Source organism: Acinonyx jubatus, chromosome C1 (genome assembly GCF_027475565.1).
Source record: "Acinonyx jubatus isolate Ajub_Pintada_27869175 chromosome C1, VMU_Ajub_asm_v1.0, whole genome shotgun sequence".
In the NCBI taxonomy this organism is placed as follows: Eukaryota; Metazoa; Chordata; class Mammalia; order Carnivora; family Felidae; genus Acinonyx; species Acinonyx jubatus.
The window spans coordinates 166,913,701-166,937,014 of record NC_069381.1 but is presented as its reverse complement, the minus strand read 5'-3'; the positions used below and the strand labels follow the sequence as shown (position 1 = coordinate 166,937,014).

The 23,314-nt window shown below is 36.9% G+C and overlaps 1 protein-coding gene across 3 annotated transcripts in view; it reads right to left on the bottom strand.

Annotated features, from left to right (window-relative positions):
• Positions 1-293: 293 nt before the first annotated feature.
• The window catches only part of ITPRID2 (ITPR interacting domain containing 2), a 45,798-nt gene continuing 22,777 nt past the window's right edge, over positions 294-23,314 (bottom strand). Inside the window, exons 11-20 of one of the 3 annotated variants that reach the window (XM_053215401.1) lie at positions 21,898-21,970; positions 17,710-17,798; positions 14,885-16,093; positions 12,750-12,827; positions 12,543-12,670; positions 12,000-12,150; positions 10,885-10,950; positions 9,483-9,947; positions 2,224-2,341; positions 294-1,453 (exon numbers count right to left, since the gene is read on the bottom strand). In XM_053215401.1, the coding sequence (XP_053071376.1) occupies positions 2,237-2,341; positions 9,483-9,947; positions 10,885-10,950; positions 12,000-12,150; positions 12,543-12,670; positions 12,750-12,827; positions 14,885-16,093; positions 17,710-17,798; positions 21,898-21,970 (2,364 nt within the window). In that variant the 3' untranslated portion in view covers positions 294-1,453; positions 2,224-2,236. The remainder of the gene's footprint in view (positions 1,454-2,223; positions 2,342-9,482; positions 9,948-10,884; positions 10,951-11,999; positions 12,151-12,542; positions 12,671-12,749; positions 12,828-14,884; positions 16,094-17,709; positions 17,799-21,897; positions 21,971-23,314) is intronic. The other 2 variants (XM_053215402.1, XM_015086881.3) reach the window with 2 other exon arrangements.

The window sequence follows — 23,314 nt, the reverse complement described above, 5'->3', positions numbered from 1 at the left end:
GTCTATTCTTTGGAGTTTAACAGTAATTTTTAAGGAAAGTTTTATTTGGCCTCAGATGGTAATCATTAGGACCACAAAACTAGATGAGACCAAGAGGCATCAGTACAAGCTCTTTCTCCAGGGTGGTCTAGTCTTAGCTGTATTTTTCAAAGCTTCATAGAAGCCTCTTCAGGAAATGAGAACATCAACCTATTACCTATATGCTCCAGTTCTTTCGGACCTTATTTGTTACTCATCAAATCTAATCCAAATTCTTCACATTATACTAAAAGAAAAGAAACTATTAAAAGACATTAGGCAAAATAAATACTTTATTGTTTTATTTTTAGAAATCAGCCTTTGTGTGATAATTCAAACATTTATAAACCTTCTAGATATTCTTTCAAAGAATATTGTTAACATCTCAACCACTTTTGATTAAAATTTCACACAAAGAAATAGAATAAGAATTGAAAATTATAAATGCTAAAGGAATAATTCCAATAAATTTCGTTGTTACTTTACACATTTATTTAATACATACAAAACCAACCAGGAAACCACTTTCCTTTTTTTGTCCCTAAAAACAAATAGTTCTCACTGGTTAAAACTGAATTAAAACCATCTATTTTGAGGAGAACAAATCTAAATTACTTTAATTTTGAAAAAAACAAAACAAAACCAGCTTATTCATTTCTATCCATTCAAGTCAAAGGCTCCATTATTTTGGCAATACTCTACTTAATTAGTCTAAAGGATAGAAGAAGAAACATCTCCTTATAGGAAGTCTGGACAATGCAAAAAGTATAGTGTTTAACATAAGGCATGTTTCCAAAAGAAAAATAGTATATAAGCTATAATAAAATTACATTTGTCTTGGTAAAGTAACAAGGCTTACAGTGTAAGAACATTAAGTAGTTGTAGGTAACCTCATACAATTCTATCCTACTGCTATTAGTAACCTCCTCAAGAATTAAGCGCAATTTTTACAACAGAACAGTTTTTTCTTCTTGGAAGTAACACTAATTAACAGCAGTGGAGGGAAAATCATTGGTTGCTTCAAGCTCTCAAAAAATGAATCAGTTATTGCACAGTAAATACCTCATAGAGGTCAGTGTTTTAAGAAGCTAGTCTGAAGAAATAGGTCATTTATAAGTTGGTTAAATCTGGAAGTTTTCAAGTTTTAAAATTAATTCTACATAGGGAATCAACTGGAAAATAGTGACATACAAATAAATATTAGGCTTTCCAAATGGCTATAATTTTGGTAGTTTAGAAAAGAAATAAAGTCAGCAAAGTGCCTAAGTTTCTATGTACGTTTTTAAAAAAGATATGCATAGAAGAAATAAACATTATACACTGTATACAGTAGCCCAGCTCAGCAGCAAGTATCTTCTGAAGCACAAGTAACACCTCCACCAGTGTCGGTCACTGATCACTCCAACATCACAGAGCTAGCACGATCCATGCCAACCTTGCAAAAGAAAGAGAAGTGAACGTTAATCATTTTTAAAGTATCGTTATTAAAAGGTTCTTCAAAAACAGGATGAGAATGTTCTATATACAGTATATGTATATAAACAGTATACACACATACACACATTTAGACAAAAAAATTAAGAATGATACTAAGAATTTGTGATTAATTCTCAAAATGCTGGTCCATAAACTGTACACTGAAATAGCATTATAATCAATGCTATCAAAATAATACCCAGGTTTGAAAGTTCTGATTTTTTTTTTCAAAAAATTTTTTTAACGTTTATTCATTTTTGAGAGCAAGAGACAGAATGCAAGCTGGGGAGGGGCAGAGATAGAGGGAGACACAGAATTGGAAGCAGGCTCCTGGCTCTGAGCTATCAGCACACAGCCTGATGCGGGGCCTGAACTTATGAACCGGGAGATTACAACCTGAGCTGAAGTCAGACACTTAACTGACTGAGCCACCCAGGAGCCCCTGAAAGTTCTGATTTCCTCAATTCCAGTACTAATTTAAGTACTATAATGAAGTTTCAGTAAGATAACACACTATCAATAATCCCTTAGAAGTTATTATTATCAGATTTCACTCGCTTGCATTTCCAATGCAAGGGGTTGTAGTTTTTCACACTGTAGGATACCATATTATATACATTAAAAGTTAAAATTTAGCCACAGAAACAGTCCTGGGTACTAAGAAAACAAAGCATTAAAAATAAGTAATAATTTATAATTGGCTAAACAAAAAATTTCAGAAAATGTTACCTATAAATTCCATTTAATGACTATCTTGCTTAGAATTAGATGCTTTACTTGAAGACACTGCTGCCAAAAGTCCACTTACAATTTCCCGTCTGATTTCCCCAACAATGGACTCTTTAATCTAGAATAGAAAAAGAGAAAAATGAGAACTCAACAATATGACCATAATCTACTTTTTTTGTTTTCAGAAAATCATAAACAGCACTTAATTCATACAGCCAGCTAAGCCACAGAGAAAACTATAGCCTTCATATGAAACCCTCAGGAAATACAGAGATAGTGAGGAATCATGTCCATCTCTCCTCAAGCCCAGGTCAGACTGTGAGGTCACTGTGCAGTCTAGCATAACTCAGATAACTCCACTACGAAACATCACAATTCTTAAGTTAAAAACATTAAAAGTGTTACTCCATAGATTAAAAAACTTTATTTGCTTCATGACACAAAGTAACCCACAAGAACTGTTTAAACGTTAGATTCACTTTTATGTTTTTTATTAATGTCTATTTTTGTATGGTAATCAACAGTATACTCAAATGTTCTCATTGTTAAGAAAATTCATTAGTGGAAAAATAATATACAAGTATATTGCCTGTTTATACCAACTGAAGGCAAAGTATCTAAAGAAGTTAAATATTATTAGGATCTAAGATCCACATCTGAAGTGGAAAGAAAAAATGAAAATTTAGTACAATTTATTTTAAAACATGAAAAACATCCTCTAAACAACCATAAACTAAAGAAATAAAAGTTTTCTTGGGGCGCCTGGGTGGCTCAGTTGGTTGAGCATCCAACTTCAGCTCAGGTCACGATCTTGCAGCTTGTGGGTTCGAGCCCCGCATCAGGCTCTGTGCTGACAGCTTGGAGCCTGGAGCCTGCTTCAGATTCTGTATCTTCCTCTCTCTCTCTGCCCCTAACCCACTCGCATTCTGTCTCTGTCTCTCTCAAAAATAAACATTAAAAAAAAAATTTTTTTTAAAGAAATAAAGTTTTCTTTACTTGTATGGTAAGTTTGTCACCTGTCTAAAAACTTTGTTTCAGATAAGGATATTAAATCTTATTTTATTGTTGGAAAAGGCACATAGACCTAGGGACAATGATAATTCCATCAAGATTTTCTTGTCCAGATGCTCAAACACTACACATGCCTATCCATGCCATTTTCTTTCTAATGATACAGCATCACCTCCAAATAGCTCTTTGTGAAGGCTTTAAATGTGGATTTCCTGAAATAAACTGATAATGTGTTCCCAAATTAGAACTTGAGACACTTTCAAACCAGCTTTTAAAAATTCTACATATCCACGGTTTCCTGTCAGCCTGATCTATTTCCTAAAATGTTCCTAAGTACATCCTGAACACATCTCAATTGAAGTCTTTCCAAGAATGGTTCTGTATTAATCTGTCATGCAAAACTGGTACATAATACATGGACTTATACAGAAGTATTCATAGAAACAAATGCTCCTTAGTTACCAACCATCTGTATTGGAATATATTTAAATAAATACAAGATTCTTTTACCTCCTACCAATATTTCTAAACTTTAAAACATCATGAAAGTTTCTGACTTTCACAGTACTTGAGATTTATTTTTAAATGAGTACGTGTTGGATACAAATATTATGAAAACCAGAATCTCTTTGCTGCAATGTACTATATGCACAAACACAATGTGTTGAATCAGAACCTCTGCAAATGTGTATTTACAAAAGACAATAAGTAGCACAGTCTTCCCAGTCCTGTTATTCCATGCAATATGGTAATTTTATTGACTTTCCTTGTTTTGTTTTTGTTTTGTTTTGTTTTGTTTTTTTGAGAGAGCGAGGGAGAGCACGAGCAGGGGAGAGGGGCAGAGAGAGGACAGACAGTCTTAAACAGGCTCCATGTTCAGCATGCAGCCCGATGCAGGGCTCAATCTCATGAACCTGAGATCATGATCTGAGCAAAAATCAAGGGTCGGACACTCAACCAACTGAGCCACCCAGATGCCCCCATTGTTCTTTATCATCCAAAAAAAAAACAAAACAAAAGCCAAAAAGTATTCTTTTCAAACCAAAATGTGTGCCAACATTTTTTGAGTAATGTCCAGTGCGGACATTACTAGAATAAAGCATAACAAAAGTGTGTTATAATCTGAATGGGCACAAAATAGATACTGTTTCATAAAATATTAATATTAAATATTGTTTCAAATAATATTAAGAGGAAAAAATAAAAAGCGTTTAGAGAATAACAGACTTTAAAATACTAGGTCATGAAAAGTAAGGGCAATCTCAGATGATAGTGAGGACAGAAAACTGTAGCAAGAGCAGCTTGGATGAGAGGGGAGCAAGAAAGGAGTGCAGCTAACAGATGGTTCCTACCAGGGAGAAGGAGACTGGAACAGGAAGGGTGAGGCCAAATGGGGAGTGTCTGTGCTATGAGTGTTGTAATTCAGGGAGAGAACTGGGTCTCACTAATGTATCCCAGAATAAAGTAAGTGCTCCATAAATGAAAGCACCATTGAGAGAGAGAGAGGGAGAGAGAGAGAGAGAGAAGTGAGAGAGCAGAGGCACGAGAGAGAGAGAGAGAGAGAGACATCTGACACTAAAGGGAACAGAAAGTAGAAAAACAAAGGATTAGAGAGAAACCAGCACCCAAAACAACAAAATGCACTTAATAATTTGCTGAAGGAAGAAGCATATGGACAAATAAATTAGCTCCAAAGTCTCGCATCCTACGGATTAGGAGTAAGAAAAGTCCACTGGGATGGGAAAATTGCCTTTAGGAGCACAATTTCCAGAAGAAGTGGCACAGGGGGAGGACAGATGTGAGTGAGATTAAGAAAAGAATGCTCACTGGCAATATAAGCAGAATGAATGCCAGTGTGAAGTGTGGGGTACTAACTACATCCACTCAACAGGCATCTACTAAGTGACTACTTCGGGGCAGCCATCAGACCACGTGATCACTACAAGAAGTTACACTAAGAATACAGACAAGCTATGTATTTACCAAAATACACATTTCAAGTGTGTTAGATAGACTGTAAGAAACATATAGGCATGAACCAAACCTAGGAACTTCATTCAAAAAGAACTCTCTAAAGAGAAAAGCAATCTATGTTTATTCTTTGATATTTAACTTCTGTTGATCTGCTTCTATGGCACATGCTCATTTATTCTATTAAGTAATCTTTTTATTTTTTTTAAGTATCAGGCCACTGATTACATACATCACAGACCACCTGGGCAAATTCTAAGAGAGTGTAGTTTTCCCTCCAACAACATATACGATCTGAAAAATGGGTTACCTTTAACCTGACAAAAGCTTTGTTACTGAATGAGCATATTAAATATTTGTCTGAAAGGACTTTCAGAATTCTCTTTCAAAAGAATTCTGCTGTATTAACACATTATAATGAAAGCACACTTTTTAAAAACATCACAGATGGTGAAATGATGCAAACAAAAGCCTGACAGACATCATTGTTTTCATGCACCCATGAGTGCAGGAAGAAAACTTCCCTGTTAAGTGTCTCCCAAACATGCCTAATCCTCACCTGCAAAACTGTTCAACACAAGCTCAAATCCTGCTGTCCTGAAGAGCGGCTTTGTTAATGACGTCAGGGGCACAGAATTTACTGGAAAAGCAGAGTCTAATTTAATTTTCTTGGTGGCCGATACGATAGCTCTGACAAAAACTGGAATTCAGTACCATGTGTATTTAGGCAAAAAGATTATGGATTTGAAATGAATAGAACCAGGACTAATCTGAATTTTACATATTTTGTAAATAAAGTTGAACAGACCACCACTGTAACTGAGTTAAGATCGTATCAACGCAAATTACTTTTTTAAAATTATAAATGGGATTGGATTAACTTATTTAATAACATGTTTTTAAGGCGCTTCAAAATAGCTTATTTTCATAAGTACATCAATGTTCCTCTTCACACCGTGTTTGATCTATATAGTTTGCTTGATAAATCCTTATTTGTAAATAACAAAAGGATAAATGTTAAGGCCAACGTCCTACAGACTCTGCCAAATTTTGAATAGTAACAAATTCTGAAAAATTCCTCAAACATTTGCCTTGCATGCCAATTTAAATGTCTTCAAAATCAAAAGATCGTTCTTATTTTATGGGAAGTTCTTATAAATGATTAAGTACTACTGTAGGACCAAGAAACAACCATCTTTTCTACATGCTGTGTTGTATCAGCCAAAGAATCAATGTTCTGGTCTAGGAATACCTTATTCCTAGGAAATTACTCACAGCACATATCAGGTCACCTGTTAACAAACAACTTTAAAAATGAGGACTCAAGTGTGCATTAAGGGAATATTTATGCCAAATGAGCAATATTAAGTTGAGTTTTCAAGGAAAACATATTAGCTAAAGCAAGCTAAAAGGAACAAAAATACCACATTTCTAGAGAAAGAAAAAGTACCTTAAAACTTACTTCCTCGGTTAATTAATATAGTGTGGAGAAAAATAATTACTTAATTTTACTCGACAATTGATCTTTGATATTAAACATATAAATAAGAATGGATTATAATCATTTGCACCTAATGAGCAAGGTGGATGTACAGAGCTTGCTAAATGTTCACCAGGTACATACAATGAACTTATAAGAATTAGGTTTACAGAACAAATCAATATCAAGAATTACAACCTTTTATATGTTTTTATTTGTTTGTTTTGTTTTGTTTTGTTTTGTTTTTAAGTAGGCCTCATGCCCAGCACAGACCCCAGTGTGGGTCTTGAACTCACAACCCTGAGATCAAGACCTGAGCTGAGATCAAGAGTCAGACACTTAACTGATTAAGCCACCCAGGCACCCCTAGGACCTTTTAAACTTGAAGTTGATAATTCATGTCATGAAAAGAAATTACAAACATGTAGTCTCTTCTGCTAGAATGCATATTTTTAAAATGTAAATTTGTCTCAACATGAGTTACTGAAATATTAGGAAACGAGTATAATATAAATTTTATGTGTGCTTATATGTAGTTTCATCCATAAGAAACACGGGACGAATGCAGAGAACTGCACTCAGCTGAATACAGGAACAGAACACACAAAGTGCACACATAGAAACATCTACGAGCTATCTCAGGTCACTGTGTTAGGAGCCACACCTACCCACATCTGCTATTAAAACTTTCCGTTGGATTTCATCTTACTCTCCTCTGCTACTTTGCAATACCTCACAAGCTGCAATCCTTCCAAACCCCAGTTCCACAAGCAAATTTCAGGTATTTTTCAAGGTCAAGTACCATATTTATCGTAGTACTTAAATATTTATTAACCATTTCACATGTATACTATTGTGCTATTTTTGCTAGATTTCTATCTTTTTTAAAATATGTCACGTACAAAGTTTTAGTTATGCTTCTATTTTCCAAATAAGCTCTGTGGTTTTTTACTGCACCAATGTGCACAGCCCAACAATTTTTAGGAATATATATATATATATCATATCATAGCAAAAAAGACGGTATTTATTTTTAACATACTTCTCAAGCTACTATTATGCAGCTATGAATGATGGCACCCAATACACAGGAACTAATCTCTGGACCCAGGGGATCAATGGCCCATTTGAGGGAAGAGTCTGGTCTGCTGCCACCATTCTTGACCTATAACCACTAGAAATTTGTTCTTTCTTACTCACGAATTAATTCCAAAAATACATTAGGCTCATATTGCTGAATTTATTGGAAATATGCAAATTAAAAACAAGAAGCCACTGACCCTAATTTCTCTGGCCCATTTTGATCTTTTCCATTTCTAAATTCTTAGTTCTTAAATACATTATACTACATGTTTTTCTGTGTAATTTTTGGATTGTTTCCTGAGTTAGTCTTGTTTGTCTTCCTACTAGTCTTTAAGCTTAAGAATTTCACATCATTCATTCATTTATTTGAAAGAGTGAGTGAGAGGACGAGAGCATAGGAGTGGAACAGAAGGGCAGAGAGAGAGTATCCCAAGCAGACTCCACACTCAGCACAGAGCCTGAAACAGGGCTTGATTCATTGACCCCAGGATCATGAGCCAAGTCAAAATCAAGAATCAGATGCTCAACTGACTGAGCTACCCAGGTGCCCCAAGAATTTCATATCTTATATGAAATCCCTTACAGAGCATATACTCATTAAGACTCTTATAAAATGATTTTTTTTAATGTATAGGCTATCTCCCCCTTTTAACTAATGGAAAGATCCTTTCTGATCATGTTTTTAATATATCAATGGTAAAAAAAATATATTCAACATGTGTTATTTTTATCCTGTGCATGCTACTGCATTTTGTTCCCAAGCACAGTGTAATGTGGGAAGGAAAGGAAAAAAAATAAAGCCATCAAAACTTTTGATCTGTAGTCTCATTTTTTAAATGATATAGGGGCGCCTGGGTGGCTCAGTCGCTTAAGTGTCCGACTTCAGCTCAGGTCACGATCTCACGGTCTGTGAGTTCCAGCCCCACGTTGGGCTCTGGGCTGATGGCTCAGAGCCTGGAGCCTGCTTCCCATTCTGTGTCTCCCTCTCTCTCTGCCCCTCCCCCGTTCATGCTCTGTCTCTGTCTCAAAAATAAATAAACGTTAAAAAAAAAAAAAAGATATATATATATTACTCCTTCTAATTGCCAGTTCCCAGTGCCTGAAACAGCTATTTTACTAATCTTCTCAATTAACTTTTGACCTCTGACTACTAATCTTCCTAATTTTTTACAGTCCTTGTAGTAACCTAGAACTATGGTTAAATGCTTCAGGTTTACACACTATCACCCAGGATAAACCTTTTCCTTCTGTATTTCTATCTTTGAACAACTCATGTATCTTCCACATATCTCCACCCACTAAGCCAAATCAAATTCTTTATACAAATCACAACACTATTTTCTCATGTCAATTGACATTACACAGTGATGATTTTTAATCCTGGAAGAGATCTAAATCATAGTCCCTATTTTACAAATGTACAAATAAGAGGTCTAAGAATTTTGTCACATGTTTAGATATTTTGAATCCTACAAACACTTTCTTCATCAGAGTGAATATAGAAAATTGCAATTATTTCACACTGGAGTATAAAATTTGTAGAAATGCCATTAAAACCCTATCTTAATAGACACGAGCTAGATCAATGGGAAAGTTCATCTAAAAGCTCAGAAAATTACTGAATACAGTGAATCAAAGCAGTATCTTATAATGTTCAAGTAACATTATTATCCAACTCATATCTCCAGATAAATTAGGCATAGATTTTACTCACCTCTCGTATGACTTGCTGCAACTCATCTTGCTCCACATTTTTATGCATTTCCTCAGTAGCTGGCATTAATGGGATTTTTCCATTCCCTTCTTCCACTACAGATTTAGGTCCTACAGCCTCTGACGCTTCTTCAGCTGCACCAACTTCCTCAGAACTTTCCACATCTGGAGGTGTCTGCACAGAGCCCATTCTAGAAGGAGCAGTGGGCGTCAGGGCCACTGACGCTCGGAATACTTTCTTGCTTGGTACCAGATGGGTCTTGGGTTTGCCCACTGAGTCACTACAAGGTACTCCAGTTCTTCTATTAGCATGAGAGGGACCAGAACATACAGAAGAGGACTCTGATGTTGCTTGGGAGAAAACGGATTCTGAGCTTTCTCCAGGAGGAATTTCAAATGCCATTTCTCCAAGTCCCATGCCTAATTCAGACTTCAGATAGGACTGTTCCCGCATCAGTTCTGTGACCTGGAAATCAGAAAAATTGCAATTCTTCTCTCTTGAAATTAAGACTGGTAGTTAAAAGAAGATTAAAATTCTAGCTGTGATGACTGCCAGAAATCACTTAGCTTGTAAAGACATGATTCTAATTCAATCATTTAGGAACTAATCAGTTGCATTTGCAACAATATAGGAAAATATAAATTCATGGTGAGATAAAACCATGAAATATGTAACTGGACTATACAGGTGGATGAAATTTTACTTGTTACCACATGGCATCCAAATTACTTGTTAAGGAATAGTAAAGAAAAACAAAATAGCTACTCATAATGCTTCTGCCCTCAAATTAACCAATTTCTTTAAAAGATAATAAAAATTTGGGGCTCCTGAGCAGCTCACTTGGTTAAGCGTCTGACTTTGGCTAAGGTTGTGATCTCATGGTCTGTGAGTTCGAGCCCTGCATCGAGCTTTGTGCTGACAGTTCAGAGACTGGAGCCTGCTTCGGACTCTGTGTCTCCCTCTCTCTCTGACCCTCCCCTGCTCACGCTCTGTGTCTCTCTGTCTGTCTCTCTCAAAAATGAATAAACGTTAAACAAATTTTTTAAATATAATAAAAATCAGACTTTTGTTCACAAAGTAGTCATCTTACAGATCCAACTACCTAAAGGACCCGTAATCAGACTGTGAAAGCATATTTCCCCTGCAGCATAAACACTTTTTATAACGCATTACTTCCTTTACACCATAAAGATAAATCACTATTGCAATTAACTAGCTTTCTACTAGTGGCCTAATATGGCAATAGACTTTCACAAGTGCCAAACTCCCTTCCAATCAATTTAGATAATACCTATTTCTGTATGTAAAAACAAAAAACATTTCATATACACTAGGAAAATTGTGTGTTTATGAAATGTTTTATCATTCCCTTCCCCAGTGATTTGAAAGGAGAGAGGCTTACTGGTTCCATTACATTCAATGGAGAAGGGCATGACAAGTTATCAGCGCTTCTACTGCCACACATTCCCTGGAAAAATAAGAACAATATATATATATATATATATATATGTGTGTGTGTGTATGAATAAATTGTTTTTTCAAATTGCAAGTGTTCCATAATAAAATGAATTGGCTAATTATACATTCCTTTATGTTGCAAAGGTCACTCTCAACATGGCACCCTATAAAATGTGTTATTATGACTAAGTGCATAAAAGATGTTCTGTCACCAACACACATTTCTCAGAATAATGGATTGAAACATTTTATGGAAAAAGATATTCATCAATGATAAATAATACTCTTATTCTATGCTACTCTTATTCTACATATACACATGTAATACACACACATTCTTATTCTACTCCATATGTGTGCATATGTATATGTATGTACAGAATCATTCACTGTTAACAAAAACAACTGTGTTGTTCAAATAACAAAGAGAAAAGCTCACAATTTCAACATTTCAAAACAATGCATTTTATGACTGCAAAGGTCATAGCAAAAATAATCCAATGCTGAAGTTTAAATTTCATGGAAAGAAACATTAGAAATTTGAACAGTGATACAAAATAAAGAGTGTTTTATTTTCTTGGCTGTGTACATATTTTTTGCCTTTAAAAAGATCTCATTTGATTCCGTAAAAACCATAAAGACTGGAAAAAAATCCAAAATAAAGGAAAAATTTATAGGGAATAGTTATTTACTCAAAGGCAAAAAAAGTTGAGTAAAATATATGTTTATGTTCTTGGCAGTTAGTTACATGCAGTGATTAAAATCTAAATTAGTCATGTGTTAATCCACTATCATTTTTCTTCTAAAACTAAAAAATTTTGTATTGCTCCTTATTATTAAGAAAATATGATTAACAATTTTCAATATATTTCTAAATACACTCAATATTTAAGAATCACAACTTGTACATTCAACTGATTTGTGGGAAAGGATCCTTAAACATTCCGTTTGCCTCACTGCCATTAAAATAAGTGGTTTCACATTAAGGCATTTGCCCTAAACTGTGCGGCCCGTGGTAAGTCCTAAGTGAAATCCGCTGGCAGCCCCCACGGCACCTACCGCAAGAGCTGAGGCGCGGAAGGGAGAGGGCATGCGCACAGCCCGGAACTGCTCCTCCAGGCCCAGCAGGCGCTCCTCCAACTGCAGCTCCAGGTCCTGAAGCTCCATTCGGACTGAATTCCTCAGACTCTGAAGCTGATCAACCTCACACCTGTCGGTACAACGATAGGCACAAGGTTGAAAAGAGCAGTTTGGAGATTCACGTTCACAACTCTCTCACAAACTGCTAGAAGGTACTGAGATTGCAAGTTCTGAAAATTAGCACAACAGTGACTGCCACAGGTGGGACCAGGAGGACAAATGGTCTTTCTTCCTCTACCCTCTCTCCCAAACAGTGAACAAAGATTACAACCACCGTCTTCCTCAATACATGGAAAGCGGTTTCATTAGTAAGACACTCTGCCTAATTTCACCTACAGGGGTTCACAAAATAAACGGTACACAGCAGTAGGCATAAAATCCAGCTTAAAAAAAAAAGGCTGATGATGCTTTTTCAGAATTAAAAATATTTTGAGTTACATTGAGACAAAATGAACTTTTTACCTTTCCTCCTCGGTCATATGATGATAAACCATGGTTTGCTGACGTAGCATTGCCAACTCTAAATCCATCATTTGCGTCCTAAATAAATTCAGGCTCCGCCTCATTACCTGGAGCTCCTGAAAAGTATTCTAGAATACAATATGACAAAGTTATACTTCTAAATCAGACAAAAAACTTTGTAACACAAAAATCTAAATAAGCACTTACTTCATACAGAGGTAGAACAGATGATTTCTGAGTACTATATGGAGCAGCAGCAAGATCGGGTCCTCTCGTCACAGGGTACTTCAAAAAAGTAAGAGTCTGATTACAAATCAGTGTTAAAGTGCTTACCTCCAAATTATCTAAGGTGTTAAAAAGGTGCAATTGGGGGTCTATATATAGTTCTCTTGGAGACAACAACAACAACAAAAAAAAACCAAAACCCCACTTCATATTGTAAGGAGGAACCAAATACCTCAGTCCCCAATGCTACCTATATTACTCCTATCTGTGTCAGGTAGAAGTCTGTCTATATGGAACAAAGAAGAGGCAAAGAAACAGGCATATTTCAAATCTACATCTTACGGGACTTCCCTCTTGCCTTGAGAAAGAAGAAAACAAACAAAACTCAAAAATGTAGAAGCAATAGCAGATTCGATTATAGGAAATTACTGAGTTGGCTGGCCAGAGTAGCAGGCAGTCATCATACTGCTCACAGACATTTGAGCATCTACTGTGTGTCATTATTTTAGACAGTGAAGAAAAAAGACAAAAGAAAGCACAAAAGGCATTCCCAGCCTTCAAATGTTTTCACAGTGCAAGGGGAAAAAAAAAAAAGGGAAGTGGGAAAAAACTTACAATGTTGGGGTGGGGGAGGGGAGTGCAGTGATGGAAACAAACAAAAATCTAGATTAGGTGAATGATCCTGGCACTGATGACACCTGAGCTGAGCCTTAACAGGAAGCAGGCCTTGATCAGGCAGAGAAAGGCAAGGGCAAGGGACTCCAGGTTAAAACAAACAAACAAACAAACAAACAAAAAACAGTGGCATTTGTAAAGACAGACACAGGAACACACACCTATTTAAAGAACTGCATGCAGTCCAACACAGCTGGAGCACACGCATGAAGAACGAGACTGGACAAATAGTCAGAGACAAGTCATGAAGAGCATCTGTCTACTGGGGGGTAGGAGGTGGTGAGAAGATTATTGAGCTGAGTTACTGATGGGACACCCAAGAGGAGCAGACCACATGTAGAGCTGGTCTAGAAAGGTACACCATCAAAGCGTAGGTGGGTTGAGCCCTGGAAACCCTGTGCTTCACGTAATTACAGCTGGAGAGTTAGGTATCTCACTCACAGATTTTTATAAGGAGGAAGAAAAAAATACCCACATTCTGGTCAGACCGGGAGAAAATCATTAGGTGACCATCCTCATGAGGATAAAATCTGTATTTAAAAGAAAGTATACTTTGCCACTTAATAAGTTGCAAATTTGATTTTGCCTTTCCTAGTGGCATCCTTCCTATGATGTCATCATAAGAGATCTATTATATACACTGTAAACCTCCTGACTCCTAGCTGAACTCTGTGATCAGGACATTACACTGTCATTTTCTTTATTTCCTCAAACTATCTAAACACAAGTAGTGTGGAGACAGATTTAGAAAGGCAAACCTAAAGACAATTTGTTTTCAAAGCTTTTTTGGAAAATTTTTTGCAGCCCACCAACATATCTGAGTGCAGTAATTTTAAAAGTGACAAGACCGACTATTTTTATTCAAATTCACACTTTACCTGATTTTTTTTCTTTTCTGGGGCAGTTCCAGTCTTTGAACCCAGTGGAAGTAGACTAATTCTGTGCCAGGAGACCAGCATCAGGAGTCAGTAGATGAAGGGGGAAGCTTAGACAGCTATGAGCAGAGCCAGGGGAACACACGGCGACACAGAGGTCGAGGGAAGGAAAGCTTAGAAAGGAAAGAGGCAGTAAACACGATCAAACGGCAGAGAAAGGGAGGCAGCATTTGAGAGGGAAGATTTTTTAGTAATAGGTACAACCTGACTTAAAAAAAAAGACAGTGGAGGACAGGCTAAAGAAGGGAGGTTACCTAATGAGCAAAATCTCTTCTCCAGAAGAGAGGGACATTATGAGCAGAGAAATTAACCTTGTTCAGGATTAATTATAGCTTTTCCCTTAAGATAGGAGGGAAGAGTACAGGAGGAGGGCAGGTTCAGAGAAGTTTAGGCATGTAAGAAAATGAGGCTGAGGTGGTTCATGCCTGATGGGACTTTGCTTCTTAGTGAATTAAAAGGTGCTCAGATCAGTAAAAGAAAAAAAAAAACATTTTTTTCCCCTCATACCTGTGAAAGATTCTGCAGTGAGTTTCTAATATCATGCAATACTCTTCGCAACTGCATTTCAATGGCGGAAGGGGGGTTCACAGAGCACGCTCGGTAAGGGTAGGCAGCATGTCGATGCGAGTTAGGACACCCGAAAGGGGTAGTGAAGGCACTACAGGTGGCACCTGATATGTTGGGAACACTGTGAGTGCTCAGAGTTCTCATGTGCTCACACAGGGGCCTCTCCTGCCACTCCGAGTGGGCAGAGTGAAGAGAACAGGTGGACTGAGATACTGGTGCCGGAGCATAGAGCGAACAGGAAGGAGTCCTTCGATGATGGCATTCCTCCAACCGGTTCACCTCGCTCTGAGAGGCTTCTTCTTTCTTCACAGATGATGGAGAGATGAAAATAGTGGATTTAACTAAAGACTGACCATCGTGCTCAATCACCTCTTTTTCTAATTTCTGTTCCTCTTCAGGTGTGTACTTGTAAGTGAAGGACGGTGGACTGCATCTGGTCTCTTTTCCTGGGGACAACCGAACATTAACAGAGGATACGACTCTTACCGGGCTCAATAAGGTTGTTGGTAAAGACTGAGACCTTCTTAGAGGATAGCCAGCTTTTGCAAACAAGTACCTTTGTTTTAACAGATCTTTCGATTTTATCAAGCTACGCCCTACTCTCTGACTAGACAGACTGCAAACCTTCATTTGAGCTCTTTGCAAAGCGGTATTAACTCTGTCCACAGAAGAGGGAGGCCCAGTTGTATTTTCCGAGCTCTTCTCACTGCATCTAGCCTCAATGGAAGCCAGTGATTTGAGAATATGGTGTGTGGTATACTGGGCAAATTCACATTCACTGCTTTTATCCACATCACTTTCGGCACTTGCTTCCCCCAGCAGATCCACTGGCTGTGCTGGAGACAAATCCTCTTTCACTTCAGTAATTGCAGTAATGTGGTCCCCTCCCCCACAGGGGGACTCTGTGTTCCCTGCAGGCTCAACAGTCTCGCACTGGGGGAAATTCTGGCTATCTGACCTTCTATCAGCAATTGTTGCTGCCTTCTCTCTTCCCTTCTGAAGAGGGATCAGAGACTCCTCCTCTGACTCATGAAAATAAGGCTGGTCTTGTGCTGTTGGTGTGACAAGGTCTTCACCAAATGAGGTGACTGTTGTCTCACTGTCACAACTGTCGGCACTACTCCCCATAGCCTGCAAGGACTCATGAACCTGTGAAAGGAAATGGGCAGAAAAATGGAGAATTTGGATAAGAGGGATCACTAACAAAATGCCAAACTGATATGCCGTTTCTATACTTTCAGGGTCTCCCACCTTGGTGACGGCCCTGGTGCTGATCAAAACTGTGTTTTACTGCCCCTAGTCAGCAACTCCTTCACTTTCCCACAAAGCTTATTCCAGACCTTTACTATTTACCTCAGGTCCTCTTTTCAGCACCCATTTCCTTTTCTTCCAACACATGACACTGAGTTACTGAGAACATGGGCCGAAATTTCTTAACTTTCTTTCCCAACACCTACAAATGTTCCCCTACCTCTCCCTACCATTCCTTCCTCTCCGTTCTGAAAGGAAATTTGTTTTTTTTCAAAGCAAATCCTCCAGTCTATACATCTGATCACATCCTCTCCAGGACTGTGGTATTTCTGCACAATTTTATCCCAGATTTTTCTGCATCTGTCTTCTTAGAGCTCCTTCCCTTAGCCAAACAACTTTCCTGAGTCATCCCCCTTTGAAAAAGACACAAAGACCTATCACCCTTATTTGAAAAAAACAGTCAACATCCGTACCTTCTATTCCTTATCATCACTTTACTCTGCCCTCATGCTTCTGCCTCATTTCTTACCTCAAAACCACTCACTCAACCACTCACCAAAAAGCTGAATTCTTATCTTTCTATGCTCACGTCCACAGATTTCCTTTTAAAAAACGCTCTCCTCCAACTCCCAGTTGTTCTGCCCACTGGATTATTCTTTCTGAGCCTCCTTAAACACTTCTCTTGTCTGTGTGCCCCTCAGGTACTATGTTCCTGGAGGCTCTTGTGGGTTCTCTTTTTCTCTTACCTCCAATTTTAAGTTTGCTCCTAGATATTTTAGACTAGACACTTTCAAAATGCTTCTGTACCTTCACATACAAGGGCTCCATATGTTACACACACAGAGTATAAACTCCTTAAGGATAAAGATGTGCCTGTTACCTGGGTTATCTAACACACTCCACCATTAAAGTCATAGAATATCCAGAAAGCTATGTAACACAACGTTAGCTATTAAATAAACAAACTGAAGCAATAGTGGGAAAATAGAAGAAAAGTATCAGACAGAATAATGATCAAAATAACCTCTATTTACTGAAAGTCAAAAAATAAAGAAGGAGGAACTCTCTTTGTTTTTAAATGTTCAGTCAGAGAGGGGGCATCTGGGTGGCTCAGGTGGTGGAGTGTCTGACTCTTGATTTTGGTTCAGGTCATGATCTCACAGTTCGTGAGACTGAGCCCGCATCAGGTTCCATGCTGACAGCACAGAGCCTGCTTGGGATTCTCTCTCGCTCCCTCTTTCTCCGCCCCTCCCCTGCTTGCATCATAGACTCTAAGTAAATAAATAAACATTTTAAAAAATGTGTCAGTGCTTAGTCAGAAAGAGATGCAGAATTAGTGAAAACTAAAACCTGTAATCAAATGCTTAGATAACACCTACGTCCTGGAGTTTTATTCTTACTGTCATTTGAAAAATAAAGATTATACAGATTCAGTCTTGAAATATATAGGTAGTGAAAAATCACCTAAATAGGAAGAAGTTGATCAGAGTGCCTACTACAATGGAAATTTTTACCTGAAGATGACTGAGGGAGAGGCAGTCTGTCGAATCTTCAGCAAAGCCACTGCTGTCAGAGTGTTGACTTGCAGTACGTAACAAATGATCTATCAAAAGACATGCAGTTAGGGCAGAACTGCTAAATAGGACTTCACTGGAAAGAAGGTCTTACAGATATCTAATTCCTGATACATGTCTGATACGTATTGATTCCTTCTTAGAAAAATATGCATCACTTATGCAAAATGTGGCTTCAAAGCACAGAAGGAAGCTTGAGTTCAACCAAAAACTGAATCACATCAGAAATTCTGTGTTCAGTTGCTAAGTTCCGGTTTTAATATATTTTGGTATAACCAATTAATTTCCTATCCTTGGAGGACAACTGGCTGAAAACAAGAACCACACTGATAAAAACAGGAATCCCAAAGGAAGCCACTTCCATTATGTAAATATGTAGATATTCAGCAGGTGAAATTAGAAGTTTAAATGTAGCGTGCAAAAAAGTTCTATTATCTTCCTAACAACAAAATAAGAATATACTTAAGGTGCCAATAAATTAAATAATTTGCAGGCAAGAGTACTTAAATGTTTCTGATGTTTCAAATGATGCAAACATTTGTAAGTCATGAAACAATGATTTCATAACAATTGCATGAAACTCAAATAAGTTCAACTGATACATAATGTTGTTAATCTTAAAGAAACCCTGTTTGCTTTTTGGCCTAAAAACTCTAATTCCTGGTTAGTATAACCTGAAAACACTTTTTAAAATAAAAAGGCCACCTAAGCACAGCAAGGATGATCACATGGCCATCCACACTGCAAGTTTGGGAGAAGCTTTATATCTATAACATTTACTAAGGGAGAAGCTTCATGACAAGGTCAAGTTCTGCAGAACTTCAAAAGCATCAAGCTAGGGGCACCTGGGTGGCACAGTTGGTTAAGTGTCCAACTTTTGATTTTGTCTCAGGTCATGATCTCATGGTTTGTGGGATTGAGCCCCATGTCGGGCTCTACTGATAGCTTGGAGCCTACTTAGGATTCTCTTTCTCCCTCTCTCTGCCCTTTTTCAGCATGCATGCATGCGTGCTCTCTCTCTCTCTCTCTCTCTCAAATAAATAAATAAATAAATAAATAAATAAGCAAGCAAGCAAGCATTAAAAAATAAAAGCATCAAGCTAAACAAAGTGTGTTTTACCAGAAACCTGATAATATGTTTTAATAAAATCCAAAATCAATTAAACTTTGCCTCACTTTGAAAAATATCCCACTTGTAGCTTCAGGTTTAATCTAAGAGTATCACAGAATGGCATAATTTTTTCTCATCATAATTAGAAAAATTCTGTAATATTGCTTTGAAGTGAACAAAATTGTATAATGACATATAAAAAATTGATCCATACCTTTGATAGGTCTAGGTAAACTGTAACAATTGTGAAACTGAACTGGAATGAGCTGTTACCATAGGTACTAATTATGCATTATATCAACTGAGAGAATGATTAACATCTTAACGTCACAGTAGTTATCACCATAATTATGTGTTTGCATGTCTTTTTTTAGACTATGAGTCTTCTGAAGACAGAAACCTCATTTATTCTATTTTGTATCCCAGTACCTAAAACAATTAAACAATAAATAAATGTATGCTGAATGAAACAATAACTTTCTTTTTATTTTTTTCTGTTATTTATTTATTTATTATTTTTTAATATATGAAATTTTATTGTCAAATTGGTTTCCATACAACACCCAGTGCTCATCCCAAAAGATCCCCTCTTCAATGCCCATCACCTACCCTCCCCTCTCTCCCACCCCCCATCAACCCTCAGTTTGTTCTCAGTTTTTAAGAGTCTCTTATGCTTTGGCTCTCTCCCACTCTAACGATAACTTTCTTTTTAAAGCAACAATAAAATTAAACAGTCCCTTAAAGGATTTAGAAGTGAAACTGCCTATCATGTTGGGCAAAGGGCAGCGGCTGGAGCCCAGGGAAGCCAGTGATTAGCTCCGCTCAGGTCAGTTTTATTTGCTGCGGAATACAGTCTATGCTGAGTTCACCTCTGTGGTTGTTAGCCTTGAGTTCACACAGACTAGGTCAGATTATAGCCTACTCAGCCTTTACAGCAGGAGTTGGGCTGTGGAAAGAACAAGGAGGCCTGGGTTCAAGTTCCTACTTTATCATAATAAGCAGTGACTTCTCTCCTCCACAAAACAGAATAATCCTTCTATCTCACAGGGCTACTTCAGGAACTAAGTAAGGTGTAGGCGAAACTATTCTGTAAACTGTAAATCACAACCTATGTTCTTTAGGCAGGTATTTCACAAAAAACACCGTTCTCCACAGAAAAATGTGGAATTAAAAACAATCAGACCTCTGTCCTAACTGAAGAGATTTAACACTATTTCTAATTAAAAACGAGGATGTTAGAGCAAAACATTAAATTGAGAACAAAACCTAGAATTTGTATTTGTCCAATATCATAAAGAAATAGAACAGAACACCTGTACACTCTGCAGGACTAAAGAAAATTTGTACCTCTTCTATAATAAGGAATAAGCTCTCAACATAGCTTAGTGAATGTTAGTTGTGACAAGAGTTGAGTCACTAAACTTCTCTAGACTTAAATCCCAGGACTGGATAGGAGAATTAAGATCACTCTAACTTCAAAAGTCCTATCATTAAGGTGCAAGTATTTTTTTTTTATATACATGTACTACTACATGCACTATAGTGCATATATGTATAGTGCACTATATGTACTAAACTTGTGAAATGAATATTTTACCAGTGATTCTAATTCTGTAATTATAATTAATCAAAGATACTTCCATATCACACTATCAAAACTTGATAGAAGCTATGCTTAAAAATGATGGAAACACTATATTGTTCCCTCTCCCTCTCATGTACACACGAAACGATTTTACTGTTAATTTATAAAAATGTGATTCATAAAAATGTTAACACTTCTACATATGCCACCAGAAATAAGAGACCTCTTATTGGTAAGAGGAAGAAACTCAGATGTGGATACAAACCACATTCTGTTTTTTTCTACCATAAGGAGCTTGCTCTTGAAAGATCTTGAAGTACTTCTACAGTTTTTAATCCCTTTTTTGACACAAGGCAAACTGCTTTTCTAATGTACCCTTTGTCAACCTATCCAAAGGAAAAAATTCTTGATGGCTGTGAAGCCTGCCTTACAGCTCAGAAACACATACATATATTTATGGACTTAAAAAGGGGACAAAGAACAGGAAAGCTCATTTTGTGTCCGACCAGAACTGTAGTGACCTAGTGAGAGAGGAGCACTTAGTACCACGATGCAATAAAAGAAAAATTATATGCAAATTCTCTCTTATGAAGTCATTTCAGAGATCAGAAGAGAACAAACATGCAATTTCCTATTCCAGGAACATACATATGATCCTTTGTTTAAAAAAAAAAACAAAACAGGGTGGTTCAGCATGTGTAAAGCTTTAAAAATAAACAGCCACCTTCAGTGGCCACTTTAACTTCTTTCCTTCCTCTCTCCTTTTCTCTAAATCTCAAAAGCTTTGTGATTTTAAACATCAGGCAAGTTTTTCTTGTTGCAAATTAAAAGTGAAAGAAATGAATTCAAAGGCTCTTTGGTCAATAATTAATAATTCAAGAGAAGAATGGTATCGGCAGACACTCACCTTTGATCCATAGTTTAAATTGAACTTAACTAGCTTTAACCACTACTGAGAGATGGGTATTTTTTTGCCAGAGGCATATGCATGTTTAGTAGCCATGTTTAAATTATGGAGCCATGTTTAAATTTAAACATTAGGAGCCATGTTTAAATAATGAAAAGCAGAGGTGGATAATACAAGTGTATATTTCAATCATAACCACGTTAAAAGCAGGCCTGAATCTGTTGCTCTATCACTTCCCATCTAGCCCTTATGCAGAGCTGAAGAACAATTAGAGTGCACAGAACTGCATTTCAGGATAAGCAAACAAAAATTATTTTATGGGCACAAAAGTCTTCAAGAAGATACAAAAAATTCTATAACCAAAGTATAATGAAGCATCCATACCTGCATGCTTAAGGTTAAGCATCATAACCTTCTTTTCCACTAATAGGTACTCAAATACTGATAGGTAAACCCCTTTTCCAAACCAATGAATGACACACTTTGGTAATGTTCTTGGGAACTAGTGGACATTAGTCAACTTACCTCTTTTTGACTTGGTGAGACCTAGCTGGTAAGCGGCTGGAACGTGAGGAGCTTCTCCCTCAGTACTCTGAACCTAAAAACAGTTTTAAGTAGTTACAACTTGAAAAATCTATGATGAAGAATACCTCTTGATAATTACTTATTAAACAAATCAACACAACTAAAAGGGTATCAAAACTTTGTATTTAAAAAAGGCAAAACATCTTATCTCAAAATTGTGATAGTGTCTCACATCTCAATTTTACAGTCTATTTTCCAGTTAACAATAGGACTGAATGTCTGTAGCTAGCAATGAAAAATGACTACATGTGTAAACTACTTCATTTAAAAAAATTGCTATTAAATAAAAAATTGACCCCTAAGAAAAGGTTTTTCTATAAATGTTAAACTTCAAAGTGTAAGGCCAATCCTGGGAGAAATGCCAATAACTTTGCAGCAGACCATGACTGACATACAGCTGAGGCAACTACAAGTCTTGTATCTTTAAAAAAATGCATATTATGCTCCCATTAGAAAAGTTTGTAAGATCCCCCAAATTCTGAGTTATGAAAAACCACTCTTGTATACAACTGCTTTGTCCTAACATAAATGGTCTTTTAAGATAAACTAGGAATTCCAAAAAAAAAAAAAAAAAAGAATGTTTCATTACAGAACTAAACTGTTGAAAGATCTTCCATAAATCCTCCCTGAAAACTATATTCAGAAAAGATATAAACCAAAAAAGTTTTCTTTTTATGCTATCTCCCCCCCCAACCTGTACAAATACATAATTTAGGAATTTTCAGACTCCTTATTCACCACATCTATCCCATTCTGCAAATACTCTATTTTATAAAAAAATGTTTTAATGTTTATTTATTTTTGCGAGAGAATGTGAGCGAGAAAGGGGCAGAGAGAGGGAGACAGAATCTGAAGCAGGCTCTAGGCTCTGAGCTGTCAGCACAGAGCCTGACATGGGGCTCGAACCCAGGCACCCATGGGATCATGACCTGAGCCAATGTCACACTTAAATGAGCCACCCAGGTGCCCCTGCAAATACTCTATTCTAATATAACTAACTCTATATTAAAAATAAACATCTGGGGAGGGTGTGACACTAATTTCTAACACTACTTTGCAATGATTAGTACTTGAAATAATAAATCACATCCTAGTAAAGTAGACAAACTAGCCAAACAAGGTTTTCAACCTTGAATAAATAAGAAAGCAATTAGCAAACAGGTTTTAGGTAGAATGCTGGTAGTTTTGAAGTATGAACCCCTTCAAGAATAAGAAATATTCCATAGGAATGAGAGTGGAGTGACAAACATGGGGAAAAAATGCTCAAAGGCTAAAGATATTACCCAATTTAAAAACTGCTCTGATTTGTGATATTTTTGTTCTACACAGTTCCATGAACCCAAAGTTCATGAATCTT